General features: G+C 41.0%; 1 protein-coding gene across 2 annotated transcripts in view; it reads right to left on the reverse strand.

The window, feature by feature from the left end:
• Positions 1-492: 492 nt before the first annotated feature.
• Positions 493-21,732, reverse strand: part of LOC132866452 (adhesion G protein-coupled receptor E3-like) — a 35,954-nt gene continuing 14,714 nt past the window's right edge. For both annotated transcript variants that reach the window (XM_060899220.1, XM_060899219.1), the window contains exons 7-12: positions 20,913-21,076; positions 20,682-20,825; positions 12,023-12,083; positions 11,650-11,919; positions 10,579-11,552; positions 493-821 (exon numbers count right to left, since the gene is read on the reverse strand). In XM_060899220.1, coding sequence (XP_060755203.1) covers positions 11,852-11,919; positions 12,023-12,083; positions 20,682-20,825; positions 20,913-21,076 — 437 coding nt within the window. In that variant the 3' untranslated portion in view covers positions 493-821; positions 10,579-11,552; positions 11,650-11,851. The remainder of the gene's footprint in view (positions 822-10,578; positions 11,553-11,649; positions 11,920-12,022; positions 12,084-20,681; positions 20,826-20,912; positions 21,077-21,732) is intronic.

The raw sequence follows: 21,732 nt of genomic DNA on the forward strand, positions 1-21,732 counted from the left end.
CATACTGCAAACAACAGGGGTTCTCATCATTCGTCCCACTTACGAGTGTCTTTGCTTATGAATCAACTTCTGTTTGTGTGTGATAGATGCTGGTGCGGATCAATTTAACCCCCAATAACTCATAAGGTTCGCAAACTGTGTGTGACATGAATGTAGTGTCAAGTTTATTTGTATAGCGCTTTTAACAATAAACATTGTCGCAAAGCAGCTCTACAGAATTTGAACGACTTAAAACATGAGCTAATTTTATCCCTAATCTATCCCCAATGAGCACGCCTGCGGTGACAGTGGCAAGGAAAAACTCCCTCAGATGACATGAGGAAGAAACCTCAAGAGGCAAACTCCGCCCATGAGTATGAGGCGCCAAAGGTTAAAATCTTAGTGCAAGTGGGATACACGATTAAAACACTTTATTACAAGTTACAACCTGCATATTATACAGAGAACCTTGATGAGAGATATTTATGAGGATTCGAGTCACAGAAGTGTAAATGCTGCAGATGGCCAACAGGGGGCAGTAGATACATTTACAACTCAACAACATCATTATTATTATTATTATGTACATTTTCTGTTTATTCACTTTTATCTTCTCAGATCTGCATTTATCATTTCATTGAAGAGGAGGGAAACTGATCTACACACACACACACACACACACACACACACACACACACACACACACACAGTTCTTCTGAAATTATTTGTCTCAGTGGAAATAGATTTCATAGACTTGTTTGAATGGTGCCAGTAATCCTGGTGTTGATTTTAAATAATTTTCTACCTAAATCTAAACCTAGTCCAGACGCATTTGACATGTCCTTCTGTTGGGTTCACCCAGAAAGAGACCCCGATTCCTTTGTGCTGATGCCTTCCCTTCGGGCCCGAGGACGAGTCAATCGCTCAGAAACGGACAGGAGAACACGTGTGGGTTGTTCACATGCCAGTTTATTCGCTCGCTTCGTCAGAATGAAAACATTTGTGGGAATGTCTTATAGTGTTGCTATGTTTATGTTGTGTCTTCGTGTGTGTGTGTGTGTGTGTGTGTGTGTAATGGGTGTGTGTCTATGTAGAAGTGTGTAATGATCTTGAATCAATCATAATATAATAACATTTTTGCTGACAGTAAGGTACAGATAGATATCAGAGTTTTGGCTTATAATTAATATGTCTGATTCTTGGAATAGTGTGGAATGTTAAACATAGATACTGTAGAAGGTCAAAGGCACACAAAGTTTGCACAGAAAGGATCTGAATAATTCTTAACACATGAATGTGTGGTCAGTCAGTAAATTACATCTTGATTATCTTGATTCCATCAACATAAGTAAAATAACAAATAACAGTATGCTCTTAATAATGAATGTTATAAGAGAATAAACATAAAAAAATAAGAACAACTTAACCACAAGAACAATGAGAATATGTCTGAAAGAGAGAGAACAATTAAACCACTAACAGGATTAAACTTATAACTAAATTAGGTTAATGCTCTTAAACTAAAAATCCTTAGAATCATAAGATCTTAATTATAATTATGAAACTAATCTAGAACTATGAAACTAACATTAATCACGGAATGCATTCATTAATTACGGGATCTATAAAACTAACATTAATCATTACCATAGTATATTTCAATATATTTCAGTATATTTCATAGCCTTTATGAAGCCATGACCTAAGATTCAACTGAATGAATAAGCATAATCATGAACTTTAATTCTACTATTTCAAAGTGGGTATGAGTCGATCTGACACTAAAACAGACCTTCAGACACTTCTCTGTTCAAAATACACATTCATAAACAAAATGTTCCCAAACAATGTCCAGCTGGACCTAAGGTCATTTCAAACTAAATTTTAACACAGAATAAGCTAAGAATTACTATTTCACTAAACTTACATATACCTACATATATCCTGATTTAACCTACTGATTCTGATTCATATTCTGATCATAATCTACACATAATAAAATTTGACCCAACAATCCCCCCCTTTAATACTAATCACAGTATTAACTAGATTTTAAGTAAACATGCAAGTAAGATTATGATTAAGATTAATGTTACACCCTAGCAGGACGATAATATACATTGTTCTCTCTATGCAGAGGTTTGCGGGTAAGACTATTTATCATCTTATGCATTCTGTCCATCAAACATCTCAAAATGCAAGGTCCCAGGAAAATAAACAAAAGAAAAATCACCACTACAGGAATACACATAGAAAAAATAGCAGACCAACTAGACCAATTACCAAACAGTCCAGAAAACCACACCCACCCTGCCGTATCCCCATGTTCATCATGTTCTAGTTGTTGAGCAATCTGTCTCATTTGATGTACGGCTGCACCTATTTCACCATCCGGGTTATCATTAGTGGGAATAAAAGTGCAACAGCTGTCTCCAATCATAGCACAAACACCCCCCTTTTCTGCTAACAAAATATCAAGGGCCATACGATTTTGAGTAGTCATTAGACGCAGGGAGGTTAATTCAGTCCTAATACCATCGACAGCTTTAATGGTTTCATTAACAAAGCTGGCCAAGCGATAATGTGTTAATTCTACATTCTTCCATAGATCAGCTACACCAAAATGAGGAAACATTGATGTCCAAAACCTGTGCCACCTGGTAGTAAGATGATGTTCCAGGGGTGGAAAATTATGATTAACATCTCGTTTTGGGCGATGAGCAGAGAGAGGATGGATAGCAGTGATAGCGTTTTTGAGTTGTATGGGAGCGCAAATGCCTGACCACTTGGTGGGAAACGAAACAAGGAGATTACTATTACCGCAGTACCAGTACAATGCCAATTTAACACCAGGATAATTATTAGGGTGTGGTGGAACGCAATTAGGATGAGCCCTACATGTATTCTTGATATATCCGATACAGTTGAATGTACAATCGGTTAGCGGAGGGTTACATCGACATGAATTCGGGACCCAGCGAGGACATGGAGAGGTGACGGAATTCTGATCATATATCTGCTTACATTGAGACTTAGGAATGTGTCCTAAATAAATGTTACTTTTTTTGAGAGTAATTCCTTCTGAAACAATGAGGGAAAGTGAAATTAGAAGGCATATCTACTTTTAGAGTAGTGAGAATAGAATCTTGTAATATAATGCCGGGGGTATCTGTGCCATGTACTGAAGAAGTCTGGTTTAACTTTGCTACCACAGAAGGGTGAGGAGAGTAATTACAGAAAGGGCCCCAAAATTTAGAAGGTTGGCCTTTTGGCCCCCAAGCATAATATAAAGCTTCAGAGTATAACGGCAAAGGTGGGCGTGTAATAATAGTGGAGGATGGCATCAAATGACATACATAACTTTCATTTGTGTGAGCCCGTGCAGTCCAGTTAGCAAATTGCCAGATGTTGTTGTCTTGAGGTCCAGCTCCAGCGGGTAACCCTGCTCCGAGCAATAGGAGAATGGTCACGAAGGCTCGGGCGGGTAACCCTGCCCCGAGCAGAGATGAAGCAGCCACGAAGGCTCGGGCGGGTAGCCCTGCCCCGAGCAGAGATGAAGCAGCCACTAAGGCTCGGGCGGGTAACCCTGCCCCGAGCAGTGACGTCACGAGACCCGCGATGTGGACCATCATGGTTGTAGTGAGGTGGTTCGGTTCCACGGTTCCAAACAGTTCACGGTTCGGATTCCAGACTGGGCGCAAGATCTCTTCCCCCTTTTCGTTCACAACGTCTCACAGGCAGTAACGGATTCTCAGTCAGCCGGGCTGCACAACTCAGTCAGCGTTTGCACACAAGTCAATTCTATAGCACAGAGAAAGGGAGAAAGAGAGAGAGAGAGAGAGAGAGAGAGAGACTGGATAGGGACACAAAAAGCGTTAATAGCAACTGATTATTGTAACACAACTTTATTATGGAGCCTTCTTCAGTCGGGTTGCATGGATCCACTGTGGAAAAAGGTCAGTTAAGACAGCAGTATGAGTAATGGCGACTATTTCTGCAGGCTCACTATATCTAGTTTCTCCCAATTGTCCAAATCGTTTAAAAAAATTGCACCAGTACCTTGTCTCCCACTTGGAAGGGGTGTGTGTTTGCTGATGGTGGAATTGATATTGTACTATTGACCTTAGTACAAATTTCATGCAATTTATCAATAAGGGCTGCAGAATACTCATCCATATGTGTCTTCAAATCAGAGGTACCCAGAGCCGGAGTCCCTTTTCTCCAGGGGACAGGGAACGGTCGCCCAAAAATGATCTCGTAGGGGGAATAGCCGCCGAGACTAGGCTTCGATGTCATGCGAATTTCAGCCAGTGTGGCTGGCAATAGGTCTACCCAATTTCTGGAACCCGTGGTCTGCATAGCCTTAGTTAGTTTGTCTTTCAATGTTCGATTAGTACGCTCTACGATACCAGAAGATTGAGGATGGTATGGAATGTGAAAGCGCCACTTTAGTGAAAGATACTTACACAGATCTTGTGTGACCTTTGAGGCGAAAGGGGTACCTTTGTCTGAGTCTCTGGCATCTGGAACCCCATAACGAGGTATTATTTCTTTTGCCAGCGTATGAGTCACTACCTTTGCATTCTCTCTAGAACACGGAAAGGCTTCTACCCATTTAGAGAATTTGTCCACAATCACCAGGAGATATTTAAACGGCCCACAGGGAGGCATGTGTGTGAAGTCGATTTGCCATTCTAGGAATGGAGATGTCGGTATGGGTAAACACTCGCGACTGCTTTGGAGTGATTGTTCTGTGCGCAGATGAGGCATCTCTTGAGAATTGAATCCACCAAACTGTTTAGATTGGCTATACAGAAAAGTTTGTTCATGTCCCCCTTTACCCCCCTTCATGCACGGTGTGTCACGCCATGAAATTCACGCACAAGGAAGGGAAGGCAATGTGATGGAAGACAAAGGCAGCCATCTTGGCTGTACCATAGGCCATCAGAGGCGACATAAGCATCTTGTTGCTGACAGAAGGCAGAATCATTTGGAGAAGCTGAAGCCTGTAAAGAGATAAGGTCTAAATCTGGGATCAGACTACTAGCAAGACAAGATGTATTACATGATGAAGAGTCTAGACCAGGAGACATGACACCAGAAGCAGCAGCAAATTTTGCCATACGATCAGCAAGAGAGTTACCCATGCGTTCAGGGGTGTTTCCCGAGGCATGCGCTTTAGTCTTGACTATAGCGAGTGACCTAGGGAGATGACAAGAATCAATAAGGTTTTGTACTAAAGTTGAGTGTGAAATGGGCTTCCCATCTGCGGCGTGGAAGCCCCGTGACTGCCAAATCTTCCCAAAATCATGAGCCACCCCAAAGGCATAACGAGAGTCTGTGTAGATTGTGACGTCCTTGCCCTGAAACAAAATACAGGCACGCATTAGTGCATACAATTCGGCTGCCTGAGCGGAAAAGAACGGGAGAGCATAGGCCTCGTGTACAATATCAGGCAGGGAACACACAGAATAGCCACAGAGGAAAACATTATCTGAAGGTTTAGAACAAGAGCCATCAACAAAGATTACTTCCCCCGTCTCCAGAGGGCTGGAGGAAAGATCAGGCCTGATACTGGTAGTATGCAAGATTTCAGATAGACAATCATGATCAGTGTCCTCTAAGGTGTCGTCCTGAGAGTTAAGAAGGTGTGCGAGAGCGTGACCTACAGTATTAGAGGATGCAGCTCGAATTTCGAGATTGTCAGTAGAAAAGAGAATGGTTTCATATCCGGAGCGTCGCTGCGCAGTCATATGTTGAGTCTGTAAATTTTGCAATACCTGTTTAACTTGATGTGACGAGTGCAAGATCAGTGGGTGAGACAAAACCAATTTCTCTGCATCTGAAACCATCATAGCACAGGCGGCGACAGCCCTTAGACATGCAGGCAAGCCTTGAGCAACAGTGTCTAATGTTTTAGATAAGAACGCACACGGACGAATCCCCCCTCCATGCTCCTGATCCAAAACACCAGACACCGTACCTTGCTGTTCACAGGCGTAGAGATGAAAGGGCTTGGAGTAGTCAGGTAAACCCAGAGCTGGGGCGGAGCAGAGAGCGCTTTTGAGGGAGTGATAAGCGTTAATCATAGTGTCAGTCCAGGTCAAAGGATGTCGCTGTGGGTCTTGATGAGAGATTGCAGAACGGAGAATCTTGTCATATGAGGAGCAGTCAGGGATCCATTGTCTGCAATAATTGATAAGACCCAGAAAAGACATGAGGGCATGCTTAGTGGCAGGGCGTTTCGTGTCTAGAATCGCCTGCACCCGATCAGCTGACAGCTTACGACAACCTTGTGAAAGTTCAAAGCCCAGATACTTAACAGTGTCCTTGCAGAACTGGAGCTTGGTTCTGGAAACCTTGAAACCCTTTTTCGCCAGATGTTGGAGCAGGCGCAATGATGCGTCTTGGCAGATTTCTGGGGACTCAGCGGATATCAGAAGATCATCGGCGTAGGTCAGGATCACAGAGCCCTGGGGGAGGGAGAGGTCACAAAGTGCGTTACGAATTACAGCTGAAAACACAGCTGGAGAATCAATAAAACCTTGTGGTAGGCGTGTCCAAGTATACTGCTTCCGTCTGTACGTGAACGCAAACAAAGGCTGTGTGTTTTCTCCAACCGGAACGCTGAAAAAAGCAGAGCAGAGATCAATGACGGAGAAACAGCAATGATCAGCAGGAACTTGTGATATTACAGAGGAAACGTCAGGTACAATAGGTGCTACAGGCACAATCAGTTCATTAATCTTACGCAAGTCCTGCGTAAAACGCCAGGTACCGTCTGGCTTGGGCACGGGGTTGACAGGTGTATTGTACAGGCTGGTACACTCTCTCACCACGCCTTGTTCAAGGAGAGACCGTAAGATGACATCAATCCCTTTGACTTTATCCTCAGAGAGAGGATACTGGTTAACATAAACAGGGAGCAGATGTTTCAGCTTAGCTTCATAAGGAACACAATTAACCAGGCCTACCTCATCCTTCTGTTCAGCCCAAAGAGAGGAGGGAATTTCAGCCAGAACCGTAGAAGGGTCAGCAGAGGGAATAACAGGGTTTACAGAAGTCATGCAAACAGCAGAAATATTTGGCACAGTCACATGTGAAGAAAGATAAGATAAAGCAGGAGGCAGCGAGTCAGGAGTGCAAATAGTCATCTTGGATCCCTGAAACGAAATGGATAAATGTAATAGACTCATTAGATCCCGTCCCATTAAGTTAAAAAGACATTGTGACATCAACACAAAAGAGTGATGTTTGCGAAGTGCTGGGTCAGCGGGACAGGTTACCAGTAACGGAGGAGTGCAAGGGGAAGAAAAAGGGACCCCATCAATTCCCACAGAGCGAACGGTTTTGTTAGACATCGGACCCTCGTATGACTTTCCCACCGAGGACATTGTAGCACCAGTGTCAATTAAGAAAGGGAGCACCTTTCCATCCACAACCAATTCTACAACAGGCAAATCACTAGCTAGATAAGAGTCGAAAGAACAATGTAACATCATGGGGTCACAGCTCTGTAGGCAGCTCTATGCTCGATATGGGCCTACGCTTGCCGTAGGCAAAGCAAGAGGAGGAGGGGGAGGAGAAGGAAGAGACACACCACGCTGAAGATTAGAAGAAGAAGCAGAAGCAGCTCTTTGCCGTGCCCTATCCTCATCTATCCGTTTCTTTCTACACTCGCGCTTCCAATGTCCTTCTTTACCACAATAATAGCACAATCTATCACCAGGGAATCCCTTATTCCCCGCCCTGCCTTGTGGATCACCCCAATTCTGTTGTGAGTAACCACTAGCAACGGAAAGACAGGCCACCTGCTTAGTATCCAAAAGATCATCTCCCTCCAAAATTCTAATCTTCTCCCCTAGAGCTCTCACTACCATATTACTCCGGTCACTCAAATGATGTTTCAACACCTTCTGTACATCAGGACGACAATTATTCAGAAATGTCGAGATAAAGAGAGGATTGCTTTGCTGCTGGTTCAGTGGCATATTTCCCAAACAAGTCCACGTCTCGCTAAAGCGTGTCAAAAACTTGGAAGTGAGTTCAGCCTTCTCCTGTTTACAATTAGTAACCTGTGAAAGATCACGGCTAGCCTGTCTTCGTGAGAGCAGATAACGCGTCAATTGTTCCCTTAATTCTCTCATAGCTCTATCAGTATCTTTCCAGTAAAACTTCATTACTTGTTTGGTCGTGGTCTGACCGTTTTCTTCCTCTTTCACCTCCGTCACGGCATATTCGTCATTTTCTGGCTTTAAACAAGGCACCGCGGCTAGTAATGCATCTTCATCATATTTATCACCGAGAACAGCATGCATGAGAAAACGATAATCTGCACCAACCATTTGTTTGTGCCTGCACATTCTTACGAGCATGTCTACGAAATTGATTGGGTTGTTTATCGAAGGCAATAACTTGATAATGTCTTTTAATTCTGATGCTGAAGGCGGATTGATCTTAAATCCTCTTCGCGCCCACACACAAGCTGTGTTTATTTCATCGTCAGAATCCGTATTAGATTCGTTTGTCTCGTTTCTTCTGCTCATTACAGTTTTTCTTCTAGCGCCTGTGTTATGAGATACGCTAGGAACGTTATCAGCGGGACATGAAGCGTTCGCCGGTGTATCTACAGGAATGTTTCTTGTTTCCTCGAGTACCAGCGGAGGAGCAGAGGCTAGGGATCTAAATAAAGCAGGTTTCACCTCTGCATTACGCTTGGGATGTGGTATTGAATTCTTTTGTTCTTTCGTCTCTTTAATTCTATGAAAATGATCCCAAATTGGCTTCATTCTAATCCACTCTAAATAACCTTTGGTCATGTAATCATAATCCCATTCTGGGTTGCCAAATCCTTCATATATCTGTTTGTGTGCCGAAACGAGATACTCTGGTCTAAAAGTCCCTGCACGAGGATAAATTAACCGAGACTGAAATTGTTTCGTGGACCAATCGGCTAAAAGGTCCAGCCAAGGAGCAGTATAGAATCCCAAATCACATCGATTCATCCAATCCTGTGGAGTGTCTTCAGAATCGGGTCTGAGTACCTCTTTACTACCACAACTACCCCCCATGGCCGCACGAAGGAATCAAAGATTAAAAGCGCGCTCTTCTCGTGACAGTTCTCCCCCTTGGAGCGTCTTCACGAGGCTCACCGTCCCGTAAACAAATTACGAGGTTTACCAGCCCAATCCCGTGGCTCTACTAGCCCCGTCTCGTCCCGTAAACAAGAGTCTAAAAGGTCTAATCTAATCTCTAAAAAGTCTACGAGGTTCCTTACGTCCCGTGCCTCCACATGAGGATTACCAACCTGAATTTATGGGTCTCTATTTTTTTGAAATTACTACCAACCAGGCGGTCAACCAATCAATAACCAATTATATATAATTAAAATTAAATTTACTCACCTGGTTGGCAGTATCCCACTTCTGACACCAAATTGTTGGGTTCACCCAGAAAGAGACCCCGATTCCTTTGTGCTGATGCCTTCCCTTCGGGCCCGAGGACGAGTCAATCGCTCAGAAACGGACAGGAGAACACGTGTGGGTTGTTCACATGCCAGTTTATTCGCTCGCTTCGTCAGAATGAAAACATTTGTGGGAATGTCTTATAGTGTTGCTATGTTTATGTTTTGTCTTCGTGTGTATGTGTGTGTGTGTGTAATGGGTGTGTGTCTATGTAGAAGTGTGTAATGATCTTGAATCAATCATAATATAATAACATTTTTGCTGACAGTAAGGTACAGATAGATATCAGAGTTTTGGCTTATAATTAATATGTCTGATTCTTGGAATAGTGTGGAATGTTAAACATAGATACTGTAGAAGGTCAAAGGCACACAAAGTTTGCACAGAAAGGATCTGAATAATTCTTAACACATGAATGTGTGGTCAGTCAGTAAATTACATCTTGATTATCTTGATTCCATCAACATAAGTAAAATAACAAATAACAGTATGCTCTTAATAATGAATGTTATAAGAGAATAAACATAAAAAAATAAGAACAACTTAACCACAAGAACAATGAGAATATGTCTGAAAGAGAGAGAACAATTAAACCACTAACAGGATTAAACTTATAACTAAATTAGGTTAATGCTCTTAAACTAAAAATCCTTAGAATCATAAGATCTTAATTATAATTATGAAACTAATCTAGAACTATGAAACTAACATTAATCACGGAATGCATTCATTAATTACGGGATCTATAAAACTAACATTAATCATTACCATAGTATATTTCAATATATTTCAGTATATTTCATAGCCTTTATGAAGCCATGACCTAAGATTCAACTGAATGAATAAGCATGATCATGAACTTTAATTCTACTATTTCAAAGTGGGTATGAGTCGATCTGACACTAAAACAGACCTTCAGACACTTCTCTGTTCAAAATACACATTCATAAACAAAATGTTCCCAAACAATGTCCAGCCGGACCTAAGGTCATTTCAAACTAAATTTTAACACAGAATAAGCTAAGAATTACTATTTCACTAAACTTACATATACCTACATATATCCTGATTTAACCTACTGATTCTGATTCATATTCTGATCATAATCTACATATAATAAAATTTGACCCAACACCTTCAAAAACTATCGTTGTAACTAAAATTAGTATAAATACACAGGTGATTATAGAAAATTGCGTGCTCTGATTGGTCGAGAGATTCTGACTATTTCTCAATAATCACCTCGAGCGACTCGGCAAAATGGCGGCTGATCACTTCGTCACACTAAAATTGCTCAGAAATTTGGTCTGAAACTATTCAAAGGTAAGGTGGGATTGTGATTTATTTTATCGATTTCAAAACAAAGGATTTTATGTGACTCGGCGTAGAGAAGCGACACAAATCTACGCCGTGCCATTATCATATTTGCATGCCACTTTTGAAGTTTGAAATGAATGATTTTTTAAAAAAATAAATCACCTGTGTAATTATACTAAAACAATTATCTGCCTCAGGCTCAGTGAATATTGGTGAAGAATAATCTCGACCTCGACTTCATCTCGCTTATTATTCACTGACATTAACTTCACCTTTGGCGAAAAATTGTTAAATAACGTTTCTGCAATATTCTAAAAACATTTGTAGTAATAATGTTTTGCTCTGTTATGTGATGTGTTATTGCGGTAATGTTTCTAAATGTTATGTTAAAAATATTTACAAAAAAGACAGAAATGCTGGCAGATTAAATGAAGCCTGACCTGACAAGTCCATATCCATACCTCACACATCCTGATCCTAACCTGATTCGATCTTTTAACAGATTGACATTTTAGTAAAGTTATAAGAAAATTAAAGTTGCTCTTTGTTTACAATGCAGAAAACCAAAATCAAAAAGAAGATATATATGAATTAAAAGAGCAATAAAAGTCCTAAACCAAAAAAACATGTGCATCAAAAATATGAAAAAGCTCAGCTAATCACTGACAATGTAACCCTGGAAGGAACAGCCCTGTGGACGTTCATGTTGAGTCACTGCTCATCTGCTGTAGCGGTGTTAGGTTTGTTGGCGCAGCAAAAAGCATCCAGGTACTTCCTGTACTGCTGCCTGACCTGGAAGTGGAAGAGAAGATGGACAAAAATAGAAAAAAGTAAAACAATTTTTAAATTCTATACAAGTTTGGATCAAAACAAAGTGCGGAGTGCTGACCTCTTGGTTGAAGAGACAGTGGACCACGAAGATGAAGGTGCCCTGCTGGCTAGTGAAGAACATCCAGACATACCGTGATGTAGAATCGTTGGAGAAAACTAAAAGAATCCAAGGGCAGCCGAGGATAAAAAACTGGGCCAGGCTTTTAAACATCACACATAGTATGAGTTTTTGATTATTGGTGTTACTCCTCTGTAAGTTCTTAAGTTTCTGCCGTATTATAGTGAAGCTCAAGATGATGATGATGATGATGTAGAAGATGAAGTTTAACTGCACAGGAAAAAAAAATAGTTCAGATGAATTAAATGAAATAGTTGTTATAATGACTTTCATTACCTGTGATTTTTAATTCTTTACTGTGTGTAGTACTTACTGCAGTAATGCAGAGAAAAATTAAAAAAGCAAAAACCATAGGATCTGAGTACAAAGATACCCTGCATAAAGAAAAAAACACATGTAATACAATCAGTAAAAAAATAAAACAAAAACTTTACCGTCCCCTCAAGATATTTTATAACAGCAGATCCTGGAGTGGTTTGTTTCTCTGATACTACAGCAATTTGCAAACAATTAAAATTAAGAAGGATGCGTTCTATTTTTCTTCATTAATAGTTACATTTAATGTTATGAAATGTCTGTGAGACAAGTTACTTCCTGTTCTTACTTACATTAGAGCAGCTATAAACAGTGGTTCCCTCACCAGTCTCTCTTTATTCTCGCTCTTAAGTTTAAAGCTAGACTGGCTTTCAGGGTCATAAAAAGAATTTCCCCAATGCCCAATTATCTTTGTTTAGTGACCGAAAGCTACTGAATTTGAATCGCAGACTTCCAATTTTATTAGTTTTTTTTTTTTATAGAACAATTAATGACTTTATTTCCACGTGTCCCTAAATTCTCCGCTATTTTTTCCTGCTTCACCATGACCCAATTCAAGATACTACGTCATGCACCACGTGGTGGGCTTTCCCTGTTCACGCAAGGCATTGTGGGATACAAATTTGAAACAGGAGAGAAAAATGGAGGACGTGAGTGTAAAAATAAAATGTGAAAGACCAACTGCAATAACGGAAAGCGAGAAGAAAAGACGTTATGTTCTATACGAAGGAAAGGAAATGCAGGACCAAATTAATAAATATCGGCGCTCAGTGAGCACCTCGGTGTGATCAGCTGTTCGTTTAGCGACAGAATGATGGAACTGTCAGTGCACGCTCAAAGGTAAACCTGTAGATGGCAGTAATGCAACACTGTGGATGCCAGCTGCCGTAAAACCCAAAAGAAGAAGAAGGTAAACCTGCGCATGCGCACACGGACTTCCTCTGTCTGCTTGACTGCGCCAAGCGAGTGATTTCATGCACATTATTTGCTTTAATCCCCTCAAATTAAATAACTTCCCAGCCACAGAATGGCCTGATATTTTGTGAGATATTACAGAAATAAACAGATATCACAATCACCACATTTCAGACGGAACTAAATTTCACCGATTTTATGAAATGCAAAGGCCGTCTACTTTTAATTAAACAAAAATATGCAGCATGACATGTTACTAACAAAGTGCAAAGTGTAAGCTCCTCTGTCCTGACGATGTCAGATAATGTACAGTTAGAGCTTCATGTATTTATTAACATATTTCCAATCCAGCTATTCGTATGAAATGTACACTAGATATTGCTACACAGCTAAAAAATTCATAATATGAGTGTGATGGTTGTCTGTCTCTGTGTTAGCCCTGAGATAGACTGGAAAGCTGCTCAGGGTGAACCTTCTTGCTGTGAGACTACAGTGCTAACCATTGCGCCACCATGCTAACCTGTGTATACTGTAGCTGATTCTAGAGACTGCTGTGTGTGAAAATCTTAGGCGATCAGCGGTTTCTGAAAGGCTCAAACCAGCCCATCTGGGACCAACACCCAGGCCACAGTTAAAGTCACACAGATCACACTTTTACTTCATTCTGATGTTTGACCTGAGCACTAACTGAAGCTCTTGACCTGTACCTGTATGTTCTTATGCACTGTGCTGCTGCCACGTGATTGGCTGCGTGGATAACTGCATAAACAAGCAGGTCTATAGGTTTTCCGATTGTAGTGGACAACTAATGTATGGATGAATGTAGCCCTGTGATAGATTGGTGACCTGCCCAGGGTGAACCCCGCCAATCACCTGAGGTTAGCTGGGATTAGCTCCAGGTTCCCCGTGACCCTGACAAATAAGCGATATGGATAAGCGATGGATGGATGGACGGATATATGCAATTAAAACAGTTACATAAGTTGTGGTCCACTTATTTGATTGGACAATTGATTGGCCATTCCAAGAGTACTGATATTTCGTATAACAGCACTTGCACAGTATCACTCCACTTCTCTGTGTTCACAACATAAAATTCCAATTCTAGCAATAGTTTGTTAGAATCAGAGCCATGCTGATATTCAGTATAACAGCACTCTTCCCTGTGTGAAATTACTGAAATAAAATGAGGCAATAACCCCACCCAGTTTCCCACACTCACTCGATACATGTTTGGCTTCCAGTAAACCTCAGAAGCACGAACAGCAGAGTCGCCAGAGCCAGGGGCACACAGTATCCACCCAGAGGAAAGGAAATTTTAAAATGAGATCTCTTCTCTTTCTCAATTGTTTCTCCTCGACAATAATGAGATCATAGTGATATTAAAATGAGATTATTGCTTTTGTCTCCTGCTTCTCAGGTTTGTCTCTGGAGCAAAAGAGTTAAGTTATCTCATTGTAGACTCCCTTTAATCTACAAATGAGTTCTCAACAATGTTTTAAATAATGCTCAGTGTTGACCAATTTATACATCTCATACTTTACTCAGGCTGATCCACCAGAGAGCTCTCTCTGTAAACTCACACAATTCTCATTTCAGATCTATTTGGTGAGTCTCAGATTAGGCTCCGTCAGTTTTGTAAAAGACACAATCTTGAACCATTCTTATTCTAGTCATCTCAGTTTAGTCCTTTTTTGATTTACAAAAGAGATCTCAACAAAGGCTTAAACAATACTCAGATTAGAGGTCTGCGCGGGACAGAATTTTCAGTCCTGCTCCCGCACGCTCCCGCATTGTGCAGTCCCGCTCCCGCAAAGAATTATGATTTTCAGTCCCGCTCCTGCCCGTGCCTGCCATATTTTGTCCCACTCCTGCCCACAAATCCCACATGATGCAGACGTTCGTGTTATTTCTCACAAAAGTTGAAATTAGTCAATTAATAAAATAGTCTTAGTCGTGGCTCAGTCGACTAAGGCGCTATACCATAAATCTGGGGACCTGGGTTCGATTCTGACCCGAGGTCATTTCCTGATCCTGTCTCTACACTGTCCTATCCAATAAAGGTAAAAAAAAACCTAATATCTCTTTTGTGACTCCTACTTGTCTCATTGCTATGTCTCATCTTTTGCTTCTTTTATTTCTCCTAAGGCAAAATTAGGAGAAAGAACTGTGACAAAAGTAATACTTAAATGATCCTTAAAAGAGAATCACCATTTTGTCTCCTGAGCAACAGAAGGGATACAAATGAGAAACAAAATTTTCCTCTGGGCAATCACAATTAACCATTTCCAGCTAAACCCCTCCCCCTGCATTGATCTGATATTTGATAGGTTCTTCACAGATATGAAGAGCAGGATGGCTTCCATGAACATCCACAGACCAAATGACAAACCGAAAAATGCCCAAAGCCAGCTCAGTACTAGCTTCCATATCTGTGGAAAGAAAGAAGAATGTTGTTAGAACACCTGGTTAATAGATATTATTGTGAATGTGCTTTGACAAACAGACAGTTAGTCTTGTGCAGAGGTGGATAGTAACAAAGTACATTTACTTGAGTTCTGTACTTAAGTACACTTTTTGAGTATCTGTACTTTACTTGAGTATATATATATATTTTTTGGAAACTTATGACTTTAACTTTTGAAAGTCAAATATCGTAATTTTTGCTCCACTACATTTCTATCAAGGTCCTCGTTCCTCATTACTATGAAGCTGCTTTGAAAGTGGATGTTTTTTCTTTTATTTTCTAAAACGTGATTGGTTTTTCCGCAGGTGACACTGAGACAGCCGATCAGTAATCACTAGGGTCACGTCACGTCCATAGACTGTATAAAATCAAGTTCAACGATTTCTCAGCAGTGTTATTTGAACACGATCAGTTGATGGCAGAATGGAAGGAGGCGGTTCTTCTGGAGAACGCACGCACTCATGGCTATAGCTAGCACCCATGTTTCAGTTTTCTGAAAGGATTAAAGATTCATTTCATTTTAAATGTTTGCTTTGTTTACCTAAACCGAACCACATCACAGCCTACAAAAACTCGCCGTCCAACCTGAGGGAGCATATTGAGGGATGTAAACATTTTTCTCCAAGAGAAAGCTTACAGTGAAGTTGTCTGTGCTTTTAGAGCTAGCGATAATGTTGCTTTAGCTGTGCAGTCTGGTTAGTCCAAGGACTTTCTATGGATTTGCCCACCAAGTTGCCGTAGCCTTGTCCACGGCTAATGTTAACACATAGCTAGTTAACCTGGACACTGTTAGTTAGCATGTAAAAACAGAGTTACACTAACATGAATAACATTAACTTCTCTGAAGTCCTTTCAGAAATGTTTTAGCATAATCTTCCTAAATAAACAGAATGTAGAAATCTCTCTTTTCTCGTAGAGTTAGATACCCAGTATGAGTTCGTGTTTGAAGAGAGTTTGCTAGCATGTCAGGTGGAGCTTCACTGACTAGCTTGCTTAACGTTAAACCACCATGATGCACAGCATGCGTTCATTTTGTGAATTCATATTTCTGTCTTTGGTAACAGCATTAGGTTTTGTAAGTGTTGTGGCAATAATGCAACGATGATTTGACAGAAAATGTACTTTTAATACTTAAGTATTTTTAAAAGCAAGTACTTCAGTATTCTAACGAAAGTAAAAATTTAACTGGGCAGCATGGTGGTGTAGTGGTTAGTGCTGTCGCCTCACAGCAAAAAGGTTCTGGGTTCAAGCCCCATGGCCGGCGAGGGCCTTTCTGTGTGGAGTTTGCATGTTCTCCCCGTGTCCGCGTGGGTTTCCTCCGGGTGCTCCGGTTTCCCCCACAGTCCAAAGACATGCAGGTTAGGTTAACTGGTGACTCTAAATTGAGCGTAGGTGTGAATGTGAGTGTGAATGGTTGTCTGTGTCTATGTGTCAGCCCTGTGATGATCTGGCGACTTGTCCAGGGTGTACCCCGCCTTTCGCCCGTAGTCAGCTGGGATAGGCTCCAGCTTGCCTGCGACCCTGTAGAACAGGATAAAGCAGCTAGAGATAATGAGATGAGATGAAAACTTTGACTGTACAACTTTCACTTGTATCGGAGTAATATATGACCAGTGGCATCTGTACTTTGACTTAAATAATGAAGTTGGGTACTTTGTCCACCTCTGGTCTTTTGATAACATTCTACAGTGATATAGTGGTGTTATATGCAACTACTGTTGGAAAACTGGCATCATGTTTCCACCAAAGGATACAGCAGCAAGTGAGTCAGACCAACCTAGCTTACTGGAGTTGTCAAGGAGTTTGCATGAGTAGCCGACTCAGCCACCCATCTATGCGCACAGTCTCAATGAGTGAGGACATCTCCATTCCCCAGCACCACCAACGCCACGCTGCCGTGGTGAGGACGACAACCATCGGTCCCATGAGTGAGGTTTTTTTTTTTTTTGATGCACCACTGGCACGATGCAGCCATATTGTGTCAGGTTACTACGCACGCAAGTGTCGATACAGGCCGATACCTTTTGACTGATAACTGGGTACCCATTTAAATTCATTTCATTTTTATTTCATCTCAGTTAGAATAACTGCCGGCTTTAGGATTTGGGGTTTTAATATTACAGTTTGTGTTGATTTTGAAAGTGTCCTGCCGAATGCATGCAGTTTTTCGTACGACTGAAAGACTGCGAGTTTTCACGTTTACACTGAACATGACTTGAAAGAAACCAAAAGCTGTTCATTTGAGTTTATGAATCTTTAAATTTGAATGTATACATGTAAATCTATATACGAGTATTTTTTAAATAAATAGTTAAACTTACTTGTTGCATTTCTGCATATTTCATGGGTTATTTCATAGACTGGTAATAGTGAAAGTGTTTATATGTGCTAAATTCTTTAAATTACTTTAAAAGTTAAAGCCCATTAAAGTGCTAATTTCATTCTGTGTATTGGGTGGATTCGAACACATTCAGAGATTCTGATTTATTTAATGAGTGACATAGTGCATTACGTTAAGGGTTACGTGAAGGTTTTATTATTTATTTTGAATATTTCTAGCTGCTTAAATAGACCCATTAGTGATAATTAGTTCTTTACCTTAAAGCATTGATTTCATCAAAAGAAAGATATTTCTTGCTAATTAAAAGAATTCAGGAGCGCACCTCAGAGCACCGACCTAGCCCCCCTCTACATCAACAACGTGTATGTGGAGAGGGTCCACACCTTCCGGTTTCTCGGTGTCCTCATCTCCGCCGGCATCTCCTGGTCAGCAAACATTACAGCAGTCATTAAGAAGGCTCAGCAGCGGCTACACTTCCTGAGAGTCCTCAGGAAGTACAACCTAAACTCCAACCTGCTGCTGACCTACCGCTCATCCATCAAGAGCCTGCTGACGTACTGTATTACAGTATGGTACGGCAGCTGCACTGCTGTAGACAGGGAGAGGCTCCAGAGGGTAGTTAAGGCACCACAGAAGATCACTGGCTGCCCTCTCCCCTCCCTGATGGACATTTACACCTCCTGCTGCCTTAGCAGAGCTAAAAACATTATCAAGGACCGCTCCTACCCTGGCTTTGATCTGTTTGACCTGTTGCCCTCAGGGAGGCGCTACAGGTGCATCAGGACAAAGACAAATCGATTCACAGCTTCTTTCCAAAAGCCATAACCTCCCTGAACTCAGATATGCTCTGACTTTACAGTCTATTTATTTTACTACGTGACTCTCTTCGTGCAATAATTTATAATGTGCAGTACTTTATAAGGTGACTCTCTCTGTGCAATACTTTTATAATGTGCAATACCTCACTCCATAATGTGAAACGCAACACATTCACCTCAGGACTGTGCACCTTACACACAGCACATACACCTCAGGACTGTGCACCTTACACACAGCACACACACCTCAGGACTGTACACCTTACACACAACACACACACCTCAGGACTGTACACCTTACACACAACACATTCACCTCAGGACTGTGCACCTTACACACAGCACACACACCTCAGGACTGTACACCTTACACACAACACACACACCTCAGGACTGTGCACCTTACACACAGCACACACACCTCAGGACTGTACACCTTACACACAACACACACACCTCAGGACTGTGCACCTTACACACAGCACATACACCTCAGGACTGTGCACCTTACACAAAACACACTCACCTCAGGACTGTGCACCTTACACACAACACACTCACCTCAGGACTGTGCACCTTACACACAGCACACACACACCTCAGGACTGTGCACCTTACACACAGCACATACACCTCAGGACTGTGCACCTTACACACAACACACACACCTCAGGACTGTGCACCTTACACACAACACATACACCTCAGGACTGTGCACCTTACACACAGCACATACACCTCAGGACTGTGCACCTTACACACAAACCTCAGGACTGTGCACCTTACACACATCACATACACCTCAGGACTGTGCATCTTACCCCCCCCCTTTTTCCTCTCTCTTTCTCTTCATGCTGTTTGCACTGTTATTGGAGATGCTTTAATCTCAGTGTACATGTGTATAGTGACAATAAAGGCATTCTATTCTATTCTAATCCATAATGAATGAAACAAAGTCAGTATTTGGTGTGAGATGACCCTTTGATTGAAAAAAAAAAAAATAGTAGTCTGAGGTCCAGTGAGTGCAGTTTTATGTGGAAATGATCTGTAGGTTTTCCTGAGCATCTTACAGAACCAGCCCCAGTTCTTCTGGACACTTTGACTGTCACACTCACTTCTTCATTTTACACCAAAACCCAGCAGCCTTCATTATGTTTTCTTTTTTAATCTGAAAAGTGCTCTCTTATGGAATATGCTGCTCAGGTACAGGCTTTTTTTTTTCTTCTAACATTTAATTTTGTCCTAAAAAATGAATGTTTGGAACTCTAAAATGTTTTAGATAATGTAGAAGTCAGAAAACAGAAATCTATAACAAAGTTTGTATGAAGAAAAGCAGGGTGCCTAAGTCTTTTGCACAGTTCTATATATAAAATTTAAAATGATTCATTTTTCACTTGCAGGTCAAATAGGGCAACACTCACTGGCTGGAGGCATACAGAGGACCTGGAATGTCCCAAGGCCAGGGCAAAAAGCAGAACCATCAACAAGCTTATACACAGGTTTATCAGAGCCGTTCTGGTCAATTTTGTGTTCGTCGAACAAAAGGCGAGTGTCAGTATCGACAAAATCAGAAATATAATTCCCACTGCTATAGATGCTGTGACGAAAATGATCCAAGAATGATCCATCTGGAAAGATTAAAAGAAATGATACATCTCTATTAATAAAACTCTTGTGCTTATTAGAGGACTTGTCTTCACAATATGCTCATACAGATCATTCAGTATCCATGGGACACATGCAGTACCTTTACTGATTTTTTTTTTTTTTGAGGTGGTAAATCAAGTGCAAAGACAAATAAATATCAGACAAGCCCACTGTCACCTAACAAGTGTGAAGAACCAGAAACCAGGTTCCAGAAGATGTAGCTTGAAACCATATCTAGTGCTTGAAATTCAGAAAAAATCACACAAAAAAATCCAAACCTTTTAATGCACTTTAACTGGGAAAGATTGTCCACCAATTTCTAACAGCTGCTACTAATGTGGGAGGTTTTGGAGAAAGCTATCTTCTGTGCTTCCTCAGAAACACATGAAACTAACCACTACCTCTTTTTGAACAGCTGCTTCTTATACAATATCTTGAGGATAGAGCTTACCGTATCCTAGTCACTTACAACCTGCATGATAGTAAAAGTACCCAGATGATCACAAGAGCACACAGTGTGAGTGAAGTTTTTGTCTGTGATGTTACAACCAGCTTCAGCCCAGTCTGTTTCTGTCCAGTTCCCACAGTAGAGAATGCCTGCAGGGTATAACTCCTAGTGAGGAAGAGGAGGGAATAACCAAAATCTGAAAACTGGTAATTAAAAATAATAAATAAATCCTCTCGAAGGGAAATAACTTACTCTGATGTGTGTGAACGTGAGATTGAGTGGTTTGGTGAGGTGTGCGTTGGTGGTTTGGAGAAGTGTTACTGATACCACAGCAGACATCATGGTTTCGCTTATTACAAGGTCTACAGGTGTCAGGATGTCTGCCATGTTGGTGTAGCTCATAAAGGCTACAGCAACTGAAATGAAATCAAGGTTAAAACTAGAAGGACACTCAGTAGAGTGCATACCTCCACCAAGTCACATGTTAGAATATCCATATGTTTACTAATCTGTGTTGTGGATCAACATCAAAATACAATCACTTGAACCTAGGATAACAGTAAAGCTCTACACCCAATTTCATCCAAATCCATTCACTACTTTTGGAGCTTTACTGGGAACAGACAAAAAAAAAAAAATCCTGGATCCACATACATATATGGATTTGCATCAAAATCTAACCAATTTTTCCCTGGCTCAGCTTTCCTCCAAATTTCATCAAAATCCGTTCACTACTTTTTAAGTTATGTTGGGAACAAATAAAGAAGGTTGGCAGAGGTAATAATAATATAAAAGGAAATCTGCTTGGACACTTAGACTTGATACCAATTCTTGAATTTGCCGACTTGAGTAGTTTGAGTTGTTTGTATGGAAAAATAATTAAATGAAGAGATTTTGATTTTACAACAATTAAAAAGAAGGTAAGCACAATTATTTCTGGTCAGATTTATTCTGAAAAAAATAAATAAATCAATAGCTGTGACAGTCACATCTGCACCTGTTGGCATGCTGGACTCCACTTCCCAGCATTCAAAGCGACCTTCAAATATGGCCACCACAGACTACAACACCC

Source organism: Neoarius graeffei, chromosome 18, assembly GCF_027579695.1.
Source record: "Neoarius graeffei isolate fNeoGra1 chromosome 18, fNeoGra1.pri, whole genome shotgun sequence".
Lineage (NCBI taxonomy): Eukaryota > Metazoa > Chordata > Actinopteri > Siluriformes > Ariidae > Neoarius > Neoarius graeffei.